Genomic DNA, 20,012 nt, shown 5'->3' with positions numbered 1-20,012 from the left:
TGGCTCATTGATGTATGTTCCCAGTTTTTATAGAAACAGTGCTTATTCTGTGTTCGGTTATCTATCAGGCAGTGCTTGATGAACTGTGGCAATGCACAGTTTACCACAAAAAACTGTTCTATAAACATTAAGAACTTACACAAAGCTGGTCATACACTATACAATATGACTGTATAACTGCTGTAAAACCCTCTTTAAAGGAGAAGTACAGCCAAAACTAATTTGGCTATACTTCTCCTGTGGATCACAGGAATGCAATTTGTTCTGCACTCCTGTGACCAGTTTTTAGCAGACATCTGTCAGCTGACATCACAGAGACGGTCCAGGCTGGGGAAAGATCAGACAGTGGTGACTGATAGTCACCAGCTCTCTGCTCAGGGAGCTCTGAGAACCAAGCGATCAGTGGCTTTGATATAGGGCTGAAACAACTAATCGATTAATCGACAACTAATCAATTATGAAATTAATCGATTACTATTTTCATAATCGATTAATAGGTCAGCCGACTAGTTGGCCTGCATACAGAATGCATTATTTGTTTACATATCAGGAAATACAGTGCAGCACACATACAGCTCAGTACACCATCCATACATGTCAGTAAGTGCCTGAAAACTTGTGAATGTGTGAGGAGCAATGACTCATGGGACATGTAGTCCTGGGCAGGAAGTGAGTGGTTCTAAAGGCAGAAGTTTTCTTTACCTTGCTATTGGGGCACTCTATACTGTACTTAACGCACAGCAAAAAGCACTGTAGAAACAGATCAAAAGCAAACTGCATAGGTGTGTACTGAGCCTTATGCTGGCCACATGGATCAATTTTCAGATGAGAATATTCATATGAAAAATCTTTGTACATTCGCTGAATGAAACAATGTTGTTTGAAATTTTCACTTGCTTTTAACATAGATGGGCATTTAAATGTACGTTTTTTCCTTAAACTTCCCTCCTAAACTTAGGGTGCGTGTTATACGCCGATAAATACGGTATCTCCTCTAATAGTATATCTCTTCTGTTTGTTATTCTCAGAGTGGATTAGAGATTTTGCTCTCTAACCATATAGTTGGTTATTTATATTTACCACTGCATATAGATATTTAAGAACAAATTGCCTTTTTTTAAACTTTACATATTAACTAAATTATACACCACACTTTTAAGTTTATTAACCGATTAATCAAAACAATAATTGGCCAACTAATCGATTAGGAAAATAATTGTTAGTTGCAGCCCTATTTTGATCGCTCTGTTTTCAGTCTTAGAACTGGTGGGGGGACAGATGCAGCCTCGGTCTGAGGCAAGTATGACTTCTACAATAAAAAAAATCCCATACTTTGCTTTTAAAAAAAAATTCCAAAACTATTTAGGGAGGCCCTTACACTAAACAATCTATTCAATTAGACTAATGCATATGGTCAGCTTCACTGAGAGAATTACACATTTACAAAAATACCCAAGTGACACTATAGGTGAAAAACATGCATCCTAGCTTAAAGAGTAACTCCACTTTTGTTGAGAAAAAAAACATCCCCCTCTGGGTGATGTGTGTGCATTGCAAGGATTATAACAAACTGTTCCAGAGTCCTACCTTTTGTTATTCTAAAGAAATCCCTGTGTGCTTTTCTTTGTCCATGTGGAAAGTAAATCTGTATGGGAGTGGTTTCATAATTATCAACCAGCTGTTGAACCTGCAGAGTCTGAAATTTCAGCTTCTGCATTCCTTTAGACCTGATTTCCTATTGGGAGTTTTTGACCAAAAATGACATTTTTGTTGCAGGGGATGCCTGATATCTGACTTGTATCTTGTAAACTTCTGTGAAAATCAGTGAGCCAATCATCAACCAATGAGGTTTTTTTTTTGGGGGGGGGGGGAGTTACCATTTAAAGTGGTTTTAAACCTCAGACATGAAATATGAACAAAGCATTTCCCTCTATAGTGTGTGTTTGTCTCAATCCAGAGCACTACATGTAATTTCTGTTTGTGGCTGAATTCCTCTGCCATCAGAATGAACCACTTCAGACAAGTTTTCCAGACACCAGGAGAAAAATGGTGACAAGGGAGGGATATCCAGCTGATGGACAGCCTCAGGTCTGTTCCTGTGTGCTGTGTGGAGGTGGGGGGTGTCTCTTCCCTCCAATCAGCTCTCCTCACTGAGCTCTGCAGAATGTAACTTCAGCTCTCTGCCACCTTTTTCTGAACTCTCAGACAAGCTTTTTTCTTTCAGCACTTTGAACTGATGTAGAGAAGAGAAGACTGCAAATAAACAGGTACAACTTATGTAGAAGGATTTGTTTCATCTATGCATAACCTGAGGTCAGTCACTTCACTGGATATATGTTTTTATGATTTACAACAACTTTAACTGCTTGCCGACCACCGCACGAACATTTACGTCAGCAAAATGGCACGGACAGGCAAATGGGCGAACAGGTACGTCCCTTTAAATTTCCCGCCGTGTGGTCGCATGCACGCCAAGCTCCGTGAGTGTGATCGTGGGTCCCGCGGACTCGATGTCCTCTCATGGAGAGGAAAAATGGGGAAATGCTGATGTAAATAAGCATTTCCCCGTTCTGCCTAGTGACACAGACACTGATCACAGCTCCCTGTGATTGGGAGCGGTGATCAGTGTCGTGTGACACACGTAGCCCCCCCCCCCCCCCCGTTACAATCACTCTCTAGGACACACTTAACCCCCTACAGCGCCCCCTAGTGGTTAACCCCTTCACTGCCAGTCACATTTACACAGTAATCAGTGCATTTTTAATCGCACTGATCGCTGTATAAATGTGGATGGTCCCAAAATAGCGCCAAAAGTGTCCGATGTGTCCGCCATAATGTCGCTGTCACGATAAAAATCCCAGATTGCCGACATTACCAATAAAAAAAATGCCATAAAACTATCCCCTATTTTGTAGACGCTATAACTTTTGCGCAAACCAATCAATAAACGCTTATTGCCATTTTTTTACCAAAAATATGTAGAAGAATACGTATCGGCCTAAACTGAGGAAAGAAAATGTTTTTTTTTTATATATTTTTTGGGGATATTTATTATAGCAAAAAATATTGCGTTTTTTTCAACATTGACGCTCTTTATTTGTTTATAGCGCAAAAAATAAAAACCGTAGAGGTCCCCTCTATTTGTGAGGAAAAAATTACGTCAATTTTGTTTGGGAGCCACGTCGCACGACCGCGCAATTGTCAGTTAAAGCGACAGTGCCGAATCGCAAAAAACGCTCTGGTCTTTGGGCAGCCAAATGGTCCGGGGCTGAAGTGGTTAAGAAATGCATTTTGCATTGTGTGTGTGTTTGAATTTCACAAAAAGCACACAGAAAAGAAAAAAAAAAGTACAAATCTGGAGTCGACAGCTTATAAATTGTCACTAAAGGCAATTTTTTATTTTGGATAGAGTGAAGAGGTATTAGAAAATCAGTCAGCTTTTTTGCTGGCTGTGCCCCCATTAGGGAGATTTATCCTCTCCATTTGTCCTGCTTACTATTATCATTGAAAGAGGAAGGAAAAGGAAAATCCTGAATTTTGTGTTGACATCAAAACAGTAATAGGCAAAATCTTCCAATGGGGACACTAATTCTGGTGACATCCTGGGACTCCATCACTTTGGAGGGATTTCCTCTCAATTCCTGTTTTGGCTACAGGACAGGAAGCAAAAGGGAAAGCTCTGCAATGGGACACAGATGGCCAAAAAAAAAAATCTGATGGGTTATAACCCTCCCTTATTCTATCCAAAATTTAAAAAAAATGCCTTAATGACACTAAGTCTAAGAAGTAATGTCCTTTTTTTGTAAGGCTATATTCCCAACATACCAACTATGGCAGAAAATTCTATTTTTTTTTTTTTAATCAAGTAATTAAAGAGTGTACCAAAAACCAAAACTTGTTTATTTTTTATTTGGGAAAAATTTAAGAATTAGAAAGGTCTGTTTTTTTTTTTTCTTTTTATTGCTGTCTGTCTCTGCAGGAAGGATTCACCCCCCAATTAGACCAGGTGGTCACCAGAGACAGAAATCCAAAATTTTACAGTTGTCGCTTGAACAGGATGTGAGTGGATCTTCCAAAATTGGACACCTGTTCTAGTGTTTTTTAGTGGAGGCCGGTCAGTGACACAAGGGTTTACAACCCCTTTAATAAGATTTCCACTGACTTCCTGTTGTGTCCCTAGGACAGGAAGTGAAGGGAAATCTCTACAATGGGACAACCCCTTCCCACACACAACATATTATTATTATTATTATTCAGGATTTATATAGCACCAACAGTTTACGCAGCGCTTTACAATATAAAAGGGAGACAATACAGTTATAATACAATAAAATACAAGAGGATTAAGAGGGCCCTGCTCAGAAGAGCTTACAATCTAATAGGGTGGGGCAGGTATTAAACCATTTCCACTCCCGATTTTTTTTTTTTTTACAACAAAGGTCTATTTTTAGATATAATTTAAAGGAGTTGTAAAGGCAGAAGGTTTTTTTCTATCTTTATGCATTAAGATAAAAAGCCTTCTGTGTGCAGCAGCCCCCCTAATAGTTCCCTAAGCCCAATCTCTGTCCAGCAAAGTCCACGAGTCCCTCAGCCGTCCGAGACTCTCATACCTGATTGGCTCAGACATAGCTGCGTCGCCGTTGGCTCCCATGGCTGTCAAAGTCTGTTAGCCAATCGGGGGGGCAACAGCAGCTCCGTGACTGAATGGATACAGGATGCTGCAGCTCAGCTTGGGTGCCCCCTCATAGAAAGCTGCTTGCTGTGGGGGCACTCGACAGGAGGGCAGGGCCAGGAGCTCCAGCCAAGGACCAGAGAAGAGGAGGATCCGGGCTTCTCTGTTCAAATCCACTGCACAGAGCAGGTAAGTATAACATGATTGTTATCTTTTAAACAAGATTTTACAATCACTTTAAGGCTGCTATCTTATGTCAATATATGCAATGGTACAAAGCTGTGCTCACGACATCTCCCAGTTTAAAAGAACACCAAAATGAAGGTCCAGTTTCCCAAGTTCTGTGAGTAGCTTCTTCTCTAATATGAGAATCTACTAACAGGGCTTTGTTCACATAAAAAAGGCCAGCACTGGGAACATCTGAACTATTGATAACCATCACATCAGCAGCCGTTGTTTGCTAAACATACACCCTGGTCGAGTGAACAGACAAAAAGACCAGAAGATCAAATGTCTCTTGTTTTCACTTTACCTTCTACCATGAGTATGGGCTCCTTTCCACCACCATGTGCCAGCATCTCCCTGCGATAGCGCTCTCCCATCACCCTGCGGACAAGACAGATCCTGTTACTGCCACCTGCATACTTGGTTCTCATAAGGACATGCTGTGATAAGTCTCTCGTTTCCTGACTGATACAGATTTAATGAAGCCTGCCCCCATGACACAATGACAGCCTTCATTCTTCAGAGACCTGGGGAAGAGTTCATGCCATCTCAAAAAACTCTCTGCTGAATGATGGCCACTGTACTGGGTCCCAAAATGTGCAGATTCATTTGCATACAACCAACAAAGGAACAAGCTCACATTTCCTTTGTAGGAGTCAATAAAATGTAAACTTTATGCAGAAGAATTCACAGAATTAAAGCTGAAGTTTAGGGATTTTTTTCATCGCTATCAGAGAGAGTATTTATATGAAGGGCGAGTGTCCTATGGGCTGGTGGCTGCTCTATTGCTTAAAACCTTCTGTCCTCGGTCCCCTGGATACCCCCGCAGCTGTGATCTTCCAAGGCTGTGGAGGGGTTTATACGAGTGGCTTCACCTGTCTCAGGCATTCGTCAAAAAAGTGCCTACTATGCCTGTCCTTTCCAACCCTCTTCTACATTCACAGAAACTATACTATCAGATCCCACAATGAAAATTGCTCTATGAATGGAGGAGGCAGACCTTTCTTTCATTGTCCTGTTCTCTATTCATAAAGCATTTTTTACTGTGGGAATAGATAGTACAGCTTCTGTGAATGGTGGAAGGAGAGGATGCCGAAATAGTCAGCATACTCAGCACTAGAGATGGGCTCGGGCGTGTTCGAAATCGAACGTGCCCGATCCCACCAGGAAGCCAACACTGCTCAGGGCTAATCACAGACAGTGAGACATTTCCCGATCTGTGCAGCTGTGAATCGGGAAATGTCTCACTGCCTGTGATTAGCCATGTGCAGTTTTGGCTTCCTAGTGGGATCGGGCATGTGGGATTTCGAACAGGCCAGAGCCCATCTCTACTCAGCACTTATGACAACTGCCTGTCACAGGTGGCGCTGCTCGTATTAAAACCTGCGGCACTGGAAGATTACAGCTGTAGGGGTATTGGGGGGGCTAAGGACAGAAGATTTCAAAGAACAGAGCAGCCACTAGCACACTGGATACTTGTCATTCATGTAAGTACTATACCTGGTGGCAACCTAAAATAATGTGTAGTTTTCTGTGTTAAAAATCAATAATTTTCTTTTTCTATATTTTATAGTAGATCTTCTATGCAGATTACTTTGCTGTATTATCAGTTATATGCAAGTTACTCATACATGCTTCCACTATAAATGAATAATTTGGTAATAGTTACCTATTTACATATATGTTAATGTGATCAAAACTGCATGATATTAGGCACAAACACATAATATCAATACAGTAAAAGGAAACATTGGTAGTGGGTTAGATACAAGCTTATAAATCTACCACTTTCTGTTCCTGTTTGAGGCTTGTAAATTGCAAATTTTCAATCAGAATATTTGAGAAAAAAAAATAACTCAATAATGAACACCTGGATGACGTCACATCTGACAAAACGCATTGGTAGGAGCCAGGGTGTACATCACCACGCATGTGTGCTGAACAGCAGCCATCTTGGATGTGGGCAACATTGAGGTCTTGCTATACACAGCACTGTAATGTCATTTTAATTAAGTGCAATTTTAACCTAAATACATTTTTGGATCACTATAGAGAGTGTGTTTTTTTTTTTTTCATGACCGATTAAACCTTTGCAAGGGGATTCCGACCGTGGAAACATTTCTGGTAAGCCTCTCTCTGTTTGCATGGGGGATTGATAGTTGTCACTTTGGAAATTGGGACTTTCTTCTACACAAATTTTCTTTTCTTGGGATTTCTTTCTATATGTACTTAACCGCTTGTAAACACACAAATCCCTGTTCTTTTCTGTTTGGAGAGACAGATCAAGAGTTCCTAATAGCAAGGAACCAAGATCTGTCATCCCCTCTAGTCAGCCCCCTCCCCCTACAGTTAGAACACACAGTCAGGGAACACAGTTAACTCCTTCCCTGCCAGTGACATTTATACAGTAATCAGTGCATTTTAATAGCACTGATCGCTGTATAATTGTCAATCGTCCCAAAAATGTGTCAAAAGTATCCGATGTGTACGCCATAATGTCGCAGTCACGATAAAAATCGTAGATCGCTACCATTACTAGTAAAAAAATAATAATAATAAAAATGGCATAAATCTATCCCCTATTTTGTAGACGCTATAACTTTTGTGCAAACCAATCAATATACGCTCATTGCGATTTTTATTACCAAAAATATGTAGAATACCTATCGGCCTAAACTGAGAAAAAAAAATGTGCTTTTTATTAAAAAAAAAAAAATGGGGATATTTGTTACAAAATATTGTGTTTTTTTTCAAAATTTGTTTGGATACAACGTCGCATGACCAAGCAATTGTCAGTTAGAGCGACGCAGTGCAGAATCGCAAAAAATGCTCTGGTCATTGAGCAGCCAAATCTTCCGGGGCTGAAGTGGTTAAATTATATCCAAGATTTGAAAAAAGGTTTGCTTTTAGAGTGAAGATGGATTAGAACACTTCTCAAGTTTTTATTGCTGTTTGTGCTCCTGTTAAAGGGGTTGTAAACCTTCGTGTTTTTTCACCTTAATGCATGCTATGCATTAAGGTGAAAAAACACCTGGCAGTCACCGCCCCCCTGTTTACTTACCTGAACCCCTTCATTTAGTCGGCGGGGATGCGCTGTCTCTCTCCACGGGCTCTTGATTGGATAGACTGATAGCAGCGCAGCCATTGGCTCTCGCTGCTGTCAATCAAATCCAATGATGCAGGCGCCGGGGCTGAGTCCTGCATTCGGCCTCTATGGACGCCGAATGCTGGACTCGGGAGCACGCCCGCAAGGTAGCCCCCAGGAGAGTGCTTCTCCCAGGGGGTTACCTGATGCAGGAGGAGCCGCGAGAGCCACTGGGGGAACCCCAGAAGAGCAGGTTTGGGGTCACTCTGTGCAAAACGAGCTGCACAGTGGAGGCAAGTATGATATGTAAAAAAAAAAATACCCTTACAATCACTTTAAGGAGAGTCACCCTCTCTGTCTTGTTCACCATTATCATTGAAAGTAGAAGAAAATCCCATATTTTGGGCTGTCCCCAGAAAAATAGAGGGGAAATTTTCCAATGGGGTCACTAGTGCTGGTGACCTGGGCATGCCCCAAGGAATTCCCTTAATTTGCATAGATTTCCATTCACTTCCTGTTTTGGCAATGAGACAGGAAGTGAAGGGAAATCTTCGCAATGGGAAATGAGAAATTTTCACAGGGTAATCTCTGGCTTTGCAAATGTACAGTAAAACCTTGGATTGCGAGTAACTTGGTCTGTGAGTGTTTTACAAGATGAACATATTTTTAAAATAAATTTTAACTTGATAAACAAGCGACGTCTTGCAATACGAGTAACGTCACATCACAACTGAGTATACAAGAGAAGAGAGGCGCCTCTAAGTGTAGAAACAAAGAAAGTGTAATATGATCACAATTTTAATGTAAAAAAAAGTGGAACGACACTCACGATGACACACAAAAATAATATCCAGCGTTAAGGAGTGTTGTGCTCATCCACCGTGGAGAGCTCAAAGAGACTCAGGGACACTGGGGAACTGTTGACGTCACTTCTGGGTGCTCCGAACGCCATGCCCACCCCACCTGGAAGTGACGTCAACAGTTCCCCAGTATCTCCAAGTTCTCCAGGAAGTGCTGGGAGCCACCAGCGCCCCCAGACCTCTGGCCGTATACACCAACTGCTTTACGCTTCGAAATCAAGGTGGATGAGCACCAGACTCCTTAATGTTGGATATTGTTAATTGGTTTTATTTTTACAGTATACTTTATACTACATTTTGTATTGCTGTATGAATTTTTATATGAATATGGTTGTGGAACAAATCATCTGAGTTTCCATTATTTCTTATGGGGAAATTTGCTTTGATATATGAGTGCTTTGGATTACAAGCATGTTTCCGTAACAAATTATGCTCGTAATCCAAGGTCTTACTGTATTTATTATTGATTTTTAACACAGAAAACTTTGTTAGAAAACTACACATTTTATTAATTTTTGTATATACTCCAATATTTTTTAATTCACTATAAAGCACTGCACTTTAAGAAGGTTTACAAAATATCTGGTATCAGGGTATTGTGCAAGCTGCTCCATGATGTAATTGTAACTAGTGCAGATTTCTTTTCCCTTTTGTATTGTCTTAAAATAATGACTAAACTCAGACCCTAACCCTTGCCCATTTTTTTTTTTTTGCTTTCAACACATCAACTTCAGGGACAACATGCTCACCTGCTGCCTACCATATTGCACCCACTTTCAGATTCCATTGTAAAGTTATTCATATTACCTGTCAGCGGTCATAATGTCATGGCTGATCAGTGTTAATCAAGATATCACTCTAACAACCACCTCAATTAAATTCATGCACAGTACAGCTAACAGCCACCTCAGGAGAAAAACAGTTCATGCATATCTATATAGTTCTCAATTGTTGGTGCTCCGCAGAAAGTACCACTCCAGGTTGGCATTTAGTACAGGAACTGGAGGTGAGTGCTCTGGTATGTAAGGATCCTTCCCACATCGAAGTCCACAGCAACGAAAAAAAGAAAAGCGTCACAACAGCTGAATTCCAGAAGATTAGAAGTTTACTTAAAAGATGGACAAATCTCCCATTGGACGCAGACTTTGACTTGATGCCTTTCACCCCAAACGGAGCTTAGTCATAAATACCAATTTTAAGGGCAAAGGCCTTGTTGAGGGCAAAACGCATCATTAGTGAACCCCATCTTCTGGCAGGAGATGCGGCCATTTTTTAAAAAATAAACTGATATTTTGGAATTCGGTGATTGTGCAGCTTTGTCATTTGTTGATGAAGAAAGATCTGAATTTGAACCAGCTATTATGAATAACAGATGTCAAACTGTATTGTAATCATGCTCCTGAGTCATGTGTATTAAAGTATTCCATTACATTAGAAAACAGATACAATCATTAAAATAATATACTGTACTGAGCACAATTATATCTACTGTAGGGTACTGAGTCTTTTGTAAAGAGTTGTAATTATAGCAGTAATATAAATAGATATAATCTGGTTTAAAAAGATACAAAGGCATTACAGAAAAATAAAAGTCCACGATCTTGTAAACCTGACTTGTTAAACCATTAGGCCTCTTGCACACGATACTCCCATTTGAGCATCTTTTTTTTCAGGCGTTTTTTTGTATGTAATAAAAAAGAAGAAATAACCGCGCTAAATATAAGTGAAACACGTGAAGCAATCTCAAAGACTTCCCTGAGGAAGTACATATATAAATACAAAAATGTTGAAAATTTTAAAAATCAAATTATGAAAAGTACATGGGTCAACACATGTATATATGAATCAAACATGAGTGTCCATATGTAATATTTGCGAATAAAAATAAGTGTCCATATATAGTAACAGAAAATAAAAATGTAAAGTAATGATCTGAAAACAGTCCAAGAAAGACCCCTTGGGTGAATCCAACCAGAGTCAATGGTGTAAAAAATTTGAGTGACAACCCATACAGTATCCGCAAATACCCAATAATTGCGCTTACCGCAAGGCAAGCGAACACCAACCTGTATCACGTCTTGGTGTGGAGAATCCAGATGGTGCTCTTAGACTGTATACATCGTAGCTGAAAGGATGTAATGAGGACACCAAACTTCCATCTCATGGACCTGGAAAAAACAAAAATTGTGCCCGTGTCCAAATATATATGGACCTAACGATATGAGCATGAGAGGTGTCCTTCGAGATAGGATTATCTGCGACAAAGTACCCCGAATTAGTGGGTCCTACACTAGTAATAGAATGGAAGATCCTTAGTCTCAACCATGGGAGCTGAACTCCTCTATGTGGGAGAACTGTGTTCTCCCACATAGAGGAGTTCAGCTCCCATGGTTGAGACAAAGGATCTTCCATTCTATTACTAGTGTAGGATTACACTAGTAATAGAATGGAAGATCCTTAGTCTCAACCATGGGAGCTGAACTCCTCTATGTGGGAGAACACAGTTCTCCCACATAGAGGAGTTCAGCTCCCATGGTTGAGACAAAGGATCTTCCATTCTATTACTAGTGTAGGACCCACTAATTCGGGGTACTTTGTCGCAGATAATCCTATCTCGAAGGACACCTCTCATTCTCATATCGTTAGGTCCATATATATTTGGACACGGGCACAATTTTTGTTTTTTCCAGGTCCATGAGATGGAAGTTTGGTGTCCTCATTACATCTTTTCAGCTACGATGTATACAGTCTAAGAGCACCATCTGGATTCTCCACACCAAGACGTTATACAGGCTGGTGTTCGCTTGCCTTGCGGTAAGCGCAATTATTGGGTATTTGCGGATACTGTATGGGTTGTCACTCAAATTTTTTACACCATTGACTCTGGTTGGATTCACCCAAGGGGTCTTTCTTGGACTGTTTTCAGATCATTACTTTACCATTTTTACTTTCTGTTACTATATATGGACACTTATTTTTATTCGCAAATATTACATATGGACACTCATGTTTGATTCATACATACATGTGTTGACCCATGTACTTTTCATAATTTGATTTTTAATATTTTTCAACGTTTTTGTATTTATATATGTACTTCCTCACGGAAGTCTTTGAGATTGCTTCACGTGTTTCACTTATATTTAGCGCGGTTATTTCTTCTTTTTTATTAGTTATTTTAGTGCACATCTCACTGTTTAACTGCTGCTTTTTGGGGGGATAGTTTCTATAGGTAGCCCAGTATTTTTTTGTTTTTTTTTGTATGTATTTTCACGCATATGTGTTCGCGCAATTTTCGTGTTCACAATATGTTGATGGTCATTTGCATGCAAACGCGCGCATGAGGTGTAAATCACTGTTCAAAATTCAATTATTACACACACATATTATATATATATACATATATATATATATATATATACATATACACATACATATAAATAGTCAAAAATGAAAAACGCCTGTCAACGAAACGCGGCTAAACAAGAGTTACAGCATTTACAAGCTGTTACAGGCATTTGGCGTTTCAAATGCCTCTGAACATCCATCCTGAACGCATTTTTTTGCTTTCCAAAAAATGCTTCTAAACTCAAGTGCCTAGAAACTACTGTAAATGACCCAGTGTACATGTACTGATAAGATAACAGAGGAGAGTTCAGGGGCAGCTGAAAAAAATGTCCAACTGCTCCTAAGACCCCTTTCACACCGAGGGCGTTTTGCAGGCGCTATCGCGTTAAAAGTAGCGCCTGCAATCCGCCCTCAAACAGCTGCTCTATTGTTTCCAGTGTGAAAACCTGAGGGCTTTCACACCAGAGTGGTGCGCTGGCAGGACGTCAGGAAAAGTCCTGCCAGCAGCTTCTTTGGAGCAGTGAAGGAGCGGTGTGTTTACCGCTCCCCATTGAAATCAATGGGGCAGCGTTGGGATACCGCAGGCAAAACGACGCTATTGCGGCGCATTGCGGGCGGTTTCAACCCTTTCTCGTCCGCTAGCGGGGGGTGGGGTGGGGGGGTAAAAGCGCCCCGCTAGTGGCAGAAATGCGCCGCAAATCCGAAGGTAAAACGCCGCTAAAATCAGCGGCGTTTTATCCCCGGCGCTATAGGCGGCTCGGTGTGAAAGGGGTATAAACGTCCATTTACCAGCAGCAGTCTACATGAAGCCTTAATCAAGAATAAAAGAAATAAATAAAGTAGGCTGCTGTGCAAAATTGTATAACAAAATAACTGCCAGCACACCAGGTTCTAATACATATGTAATATGGAACTCCAGTAACATCTTTGTACTGGAGCCTTGTGTGCTGGCAGTTATTTTGTATTAGTTTAAATGACCTGGGAGTCAGATTAAAGTGATAGTAAAGGTGTATAAGGCTTACCTGTAGGTACAGTAAGAATCTTCTAAATGTGTACAGTTTAGGAGACATTTGCTTAAGCAGCGCCGGTGATGTCACCGGAACATGCACGCTGCATGTGCCGTCCACTTAGAGAGCAGTGCCGTGACTCCGCATGCATAGGAGTGATGACATTGCTGCTCAGGCAATCCGACGGCTGCAGCTCGCGAACCCAGATGGAAGACCGGGTGAAGATGGAAGCCTTGTCAGCGGTGACAGAGCACCGCTGGAGGGCTTTGTTTTCAGGTAAGTCTTTCATAATGTGCTAGTATGTGATGGGCACTAGCACATTATGCAGGGAGAAGATTTTTTTTTAATTATTTATTTTACAGTTTGCTACCGCTTTAATATCGTTTGATGTGGCATTGTTACAGTGGAATTCAAGGCTAGAACTAACTAACTAAGCTTAAAACTGGCCCCACCCCCTTCTAAATACCGTGTAAAAGGAAGATGCATATACTTACCTATTCAGAGCGCGCTTTGGTCTTGTCACGTGATCTCAGCGGCGGCTTCAGGAGTGAGGAGAGAGCACAGATAACGGATAGAATGCTTGGAAGGTGACATTGCCCATAGGTTGATTGTGAGGCATTCATTAATGGCTGTCCCTGATCTCACCTAAAGCCAGCCACTAGGAGCCAAAAACGTGACTGGAAAGGATTGCCCGGAGAATAGGTAAGCATATGCATCTTCCTTCTACAGGGTAGTTAGAATAAAGTGTTAGAAGGGGAAGAGGGAGAAGTTTCAAAAGGATAGGTTCACCTTTCTAAAAAAAATAAACAATAATAATAAATGCACTTTTTTTTGTGCTGACAAAGAACATGCCAATAGGTGAGAGCAGAATGAGCAGAGTGATGTTCTCATTCACTGTTCAGTCAACACTGCATTCCTCCACTGTATGTTGTGTCATTGAACTGGTTGTACTGTATGGGAGCAAAGTGAAAATTGCAGGGATTAATGGACAATACAAATCCTTTGCAGATACACAGCTTCCATATATGTATTTTAACTGAATATTTAGGCATTTGCCTGGAGTCCAGCTTTAAAGCTCAAATACAAAATATTGGTTGGGTCTATAGTTAGATAGATTTCTGCTATTACTTAGCTGTTTGAATGTAGCTGCATTTTTAAAAAAATCTGTGATTATGATAAGTTAATGACTGGAAAAAAATGGACAGGTACCCAGTATGTTACTAAAATGACAGGCTATCTAAAATAACTGCAGTGTGGCTACACAAGTGATGGCTCCCCTATATATTCCTCCCATTAGAGAATGAAGCAGTATGGATCCCTTACCGGTCAAATGGGTTTTTCATGAAGCACTGTCTCCACACCATGGATGCAACAGCCCGAGACATTAGATATGAATAGTACTTGGCTCCATATCCAGCAAGATGACTAAATCTCAGTTGCCAGGCCTGCCAAAAGAAAAGGAGTAAGGTAATATATGAATGAATTACAGATTATCTATCAGGATCACATATACAGTGGGGACGGAAAGTATTCAGACCCCCTTAAATTTTTCACACTTTGTTATATTGCAGCCATTTGCTAAAATCATTTAAGTTCATTTTTTTCCTCATTAATGTACACACAGCACCCCATATTGACAGAAAAACACAGAATTGTTGAGATTTTTGCAGATTTATTAAAAAAGAAAAACTGAAATATCACATGGTCCTAAGTATTCAGACCCTTTGCTCAGTATTTAGTAGAAGCACCCTTTTGATCTAATACAGCCATGAGTCTTTTTGGGAAAGATGCAGCAAGTTTTTCACACCTGGATTTGGGGATCCTCTGCCATTCCTCCTTGCAGATCCTCTCCAGTTCTGTCAGGTTGGATGGTAAGTGTTGGTGGACAGCCATTTTTAGGTCTCTCCAGAGATGCTCAATTGGGTTTAAGTCAGGGCTCTGGCTGGGCCATTCAAGAACAGTCATGGAGTTGTTGTGAAGCCACTCCTTTGTTATTTTAGCTTTGTGCTTAGGGTCATTGTCTTGTTGGAAGGTAAACCTTCGGCCCAGTCTGAGGTCCTGAGCACTCTGGAGAAGGTTTTCGTCCAGGATATCCCTGTACATTGCCGCATTCATCTTTCCCTCGATTGCAAGCAGTCGTCCTGTCCCTGCAGCTGAAAAACACCCCCACAGCATGATGCTGCCACCACCATGCTTCACTGTTGGGACTGTATTGGACAGGTGATGAGCAGTGCCTGGTTTTCTCCACGCATACCGCTTAGAATTAAGGCCAAAAAATTCTATCTTGGTCTCATCAGACCAAAGAATCTTATTTCTCACCATCTTGGAGTCCTTCAGGTGTTTTTTTAGCAAACTCCATGCAGGCTTTCATGTGTCTTGCACTGAGGAGAGGCTTCCGTCGGGCCACTCTGCCATAAAGCCCCGACTGGTGGAGGGCTGCAGTGATGGTTGACTTTCTACAACTTTCTCCCATCTCCCGACTGCATCTCTGGGGCTCAGCCACAGTGATCTTTGGGTTCTTCTTCATCTCTCTCACCAAGGCTCTTCTTCCCCGATAGCTCAGTTTGGCCATATGGCCAGCTCTAGGAAGGGTTCTGGTCATCCCAAACGTCTTCCATTTAAGGATTATGGAGGCCACTGTGTTCTTAGGAACCTTAAGTGCAGCAGAATTTTTTTTTGTAACCTTGGCCAGATCTGTGCCTTGCAACAATTCTGTTTCTGAGGTCTTCAGGCAGTTGCTTTGACCTCATGATTCTCATTTGCTCTGACATGCACTGTGAGCTGTAAGGTCTTACATAGACAGGTGTGTGGCCTTCCTAATCAAGTCCAATCAGTATAATCAAACACAGCTGAACTCAAATGAAGGTGTAGAACCATCTTAAGGATAATCAGAAGAAATGGACAGCACCTGAGTTAAATATATGAGTGTCACAGCAAAGGGTCTGAATACTTAGGGCCATGTGATATTTCAGTTTTTCTTTTTTAATAAATCTGCAAAAATGTCAACAGTTCTGAGTTTTTCTGTCAATATGGGGTGCTATGTGTACATTAATTAGGAAGAAAAATGAACTTAAATGATTTTAGCAAATGGCTGCAATATAACAAAGAGTGAAAAATGTAAGGGGGTCTGAATACTTTCCGTACCCACTGTATAAGGACTGTTAAGAACCCAGTAAAAAATGTTCCAACAATTACACTCATTTTTTAAACAACACATATAATAAATACATATTTTTCTTTCACTCTCACTACCAGCTCTCCCACTTGTAAGCAAAAAAGACTTCAAAATTCAGACAGTGCAAGATGTGCTTCTTCATGCTGCATTTCTATATAGCAAAGTGAATGTGTACCACCTGCAGGTAGTTCTTACATCTCAAAGAGATCGCACTGCCTTCTCAAAGCATTTATCTTTGTTCTGTCCCAAAAGGTTGGCACTATGTTATTTAAGGCACCAAACATTGTTCCCAAAACAAGGGTCAGCAGGAGCAGCAACATCAACTTGGTAAAATTTTGTTGAAGTATGAAATGACGACCATGTGGCTGCCTTGCAAATCTGGGAAATAGGTGTCTGATGGCGAAAAATCCAGGACCTTCTAAACGCTTTAGTGGAATGGGTCACAACGGGAAAAAGGAGGTGACTGACGTCTCAGGTAAGCATGAGCAAAAGTCTGTCTAATCCATCACAGGATGGTGGCTGAGGTGGCTGCCTGACTTTTGCAAGAGACCTTCAAGATTACAAAAAGTAAATCTGTTTTACAAAATCAGGCCATAGTGGAATTCGGCTCTCTCTTTCATTCGGCCAACCAACGCATTCTAAAGAAATTGCACTTCATTGTTTAGATGTCGTTTGGGCTGTGTGATCCACAATACTCAGGACAAGGGATTTCCATCAACAATCACTACTTTAAACAAACTCCCTTCAGGGTTGACAAAACAACTGTAACCCAGCCCCTGACTACCATCCCTACCTTACATGCTCACAAGAAATTAGACAACCCCTACGTAGTTGGATGACTCACCACATTTCCTGGATAGGCAGAATCACATCCATTCAATGTTACTTAAAGTGGGGTTCCACCCAAATTTTGAACAGTATCTGTATGTATTCTCTTCCTTGCCTAGATGCTGACATGCCGTTTAAAAAAATTTAAATCGCCGTAATTACCTTTTATTTTTCTATTCTTCTTTGCACTTCCTGGTTCTCCTCCCGTGGGAGTAGGCGTGTTTCTAGCCTCTCCCAGACTCCTGGGAGCTAGTCTCAGGCTTCCCAGGATGCCACTGAGCATGTGCGGGAATGAGCAGTGAATGCTGGGAGCACAGCATTCACCACATCCAGGAAATAAATGCTCGTGGGCTTCAAATGCCCACAATGAAGATGGAAACCGCCTGCAGTGAATAATATAAGTTATTCTTTCCGACGAAATCTGACACAGGCGGACATATTACACACAATATGTGAGTATGTAATGCTGAGAAGAGAAGTTTGTGAATTAACTCAAAAAAAAAAAAAAAAACGATAGATAGGTGGACCCCCGCTTTAAATTACTTTATTACTTTTTAATGCTTCCAATGCCTCCCAAATCCCATTAACTAATCTGAATAAACTCCAACAGGACCGTCTCTCCTTTTACTTGGGGATACCACAGACACCATAGAGTTGCAAAAAATTTTTTACAGTCCTTAAAACGCAAAAGGGGGCTAGCATTCACAGATTTCCTAAATTATAAGTATGCATCTCACCTGAGACTAACAATGCTATACTGTTACAATAAATGGTCAGAGATGGAAAAACTATGGATAGCCCTGGTCCTTTGTACCTCCTTGCTCTCACACACCACAAGGCGATGCCATGAAAGTGTTAATCTCCTTTTCACATAGGTAACATTTTTAATTTATGGACCAAAACTCTTCTACCCTTTGCTACTCTACAGAAACAATACCAACTAACATCCTCAGCGTTATGAAGCATTTTCAAATAAAACATTTTGCATAATATACTTCTCTTAGTTGAATCCTTTTTCACCCCACACCCTTTAAAACCATTTGCATTATGGGAGGTAACATGCCACGGAGTAATCTCCAACATTAACAAGCTTCTGATAACCCCACATTCTGAAATTCCCTCAAAACACATTTGCTCAATTGGCCATGTATTTTAAAAAGAGAATTTACCAAGAAGGAATGGGGCAACATATGGGTCACCGCTCACAAAACTCCTATCTTCACATATTATTATACAGGATTTACATAGCACCAACATTTTGTGCACCACTGTTCAAAATAAAGCAGTACAATTACAATACAATTCAGTACAAGAGGGATCAAAGGGTCCTGCTGATGACAGCATACAATCTAAAAAGGTTGGTCTCGTAGTACAACCCCTGGCAAAAATTATGGAATCACCAGTCCCTGAGGATGTTCCTTCAGTTGTTTATTGTTGTAGAAAAAAATCAGATCACAGACATGGCCAAAAACTATAGGCATTTCAAATGGCAACTTTCTGGCTTTAAGAAACACTAAAAGAAATCAAGAAAAATAATTGTGGTTGCCAGTAACAGTTAGATTTATAGAACAAGCACAGGGAATAAATTATGGAATCACTCAATTCTGAGGAAAAAATTATGGAATCATGAAAAACAAACAAACAAAATAACACTCCAACACATCACTAGTACTTTGTTACACCACCTCTGGCTTTTATAACTGCTTGCAGTCTCTGAGGCATTGACTTAATGAGTGATAAACAGTACTCTTCATCAATCTGGCTCCAGCCTTCTCTGATTGCTGTTGCCAAATCATCTTTGCAGGTTGGAGCCTTGTCATGGACCATTTTCTTTAACTTCCACCACAGATTTTCAATTGGATTGACATCCGGACTGTTTGCAGGCCATAACATTGACCTTATGTGTCTTTCTTCAAGGAATTTTTTCACAGTTTTTGCTCTATGGCAAGATGCATTATCATCTTGATAAATGATTTCATCATCCCCAAACATCCTTTCAATAGATGGGATAAGAAAAGTGTCCAAAATTTCAATGTAAACCTGTGCATTTATTGAAGATTTAATGACAGCCATCTCCCCAGTGCCTTTACCTGACATGCAGCCCCATATCATAATTGACTGTGGAAATTTGCATGTTTTCTTCAGACAGTCGTCTGCATAAATCTCATTGGAACGGCTCCAAACAAAAGTTCCAGCATCATCACCTTGCCCAATGCAGATTCGAGATTCATCACTGAATATGACATTCATCCAATCATCCACAGTCCACGATTGCCTTTCCTTAGCCCATTGTAACCTTATTTTTTTGTGTTTAGGTGTTAGAGATGGCTTTCTTTTAGCTTTTCTGTATGTAAATCCCATTTCCTTTAGGCGGTTTCTTACAGTTCGGTCACAGATGTTGACTCCAGTTTCCCCCCATTTGTTCCTTATTTGTTTTGTTGTACATTTTCTGTTTTCAAGGCATATTGCTTTAAGTTTTCTGTCTTGACGCTTTGATGTCTTCCTTGGTCTACCAGTATGCTTGCCTTTAACCACCTTCCCATGTTGTTTGTATTTGGTCCACGTTTTAGACACAGCCGACTGTGAACAACCAACATCTTGTGCAGCACTGCGTGATGATTTACCCTCTTTAAGGAGTTTGATAATCCTCTCCTTTTTTTCCAATTGACATCTCTGGTGTTGGAGCCATGCTTCATGTCAGTCCACTTGTTGCAACAGCTCTCCAAGGTGTGATCACTCCTTTTTACCTACCTACTAACAAGCAGATTTAATCTGATGCAGGTGTTAGTGTTTGTAATGAAAATTTACAGGG

The 20,012-nt window shown here is 40.6% G+C and overlaps 1 protein-coding gene across 2 annotated transcripts in view; it reads right to left on the bottom strand.

Moving 5' to 3' along the window:
* MIPEP (mitochondrial intermediate peptidase) overlaps window positions 1-20,012 on the bottom strand; it is a 236,515-nt gene that overhangs the window by 34,718 nt on the left and 181,785 nt on the right. For both annotated transcript variants that reach the window (XM_073613434.1, XM_073613433.1), the window contains exons 17-18: window positions 14,521-14,642; window positions 5,205-5,278 (exon numbers count right to left, since the gene is read on the bottom strand). In XM_073613434.1, the coding sequence (XP_073469535.1) occupies window positions 5,205-5,278; window positions 14,521-14,642 (196 nt within the window). The remainder of the gene's footprint in view (window positions 1-5,204; window positions 5,279-14,520; window positions 14,643-20,012) is intronic.

The sequence above is a fragment of the Aquarana catesbeiana genome, linkage group LG02, assembly GCF_042186555.1.
Source record: "Aquarana catesbeiana isolate 2022-GZ linkage group LG02, ASM4218655v1, whole genome shotgun sequence".
NCBI lineage: Eukaryota > Metazoa > Chordata > Amphibia > Anura > Ranidae > Aquarana > Aquarana catesbeiana.
This window is presented reverse-complemented; position numbering and strand designations above follow the sequence as displayed.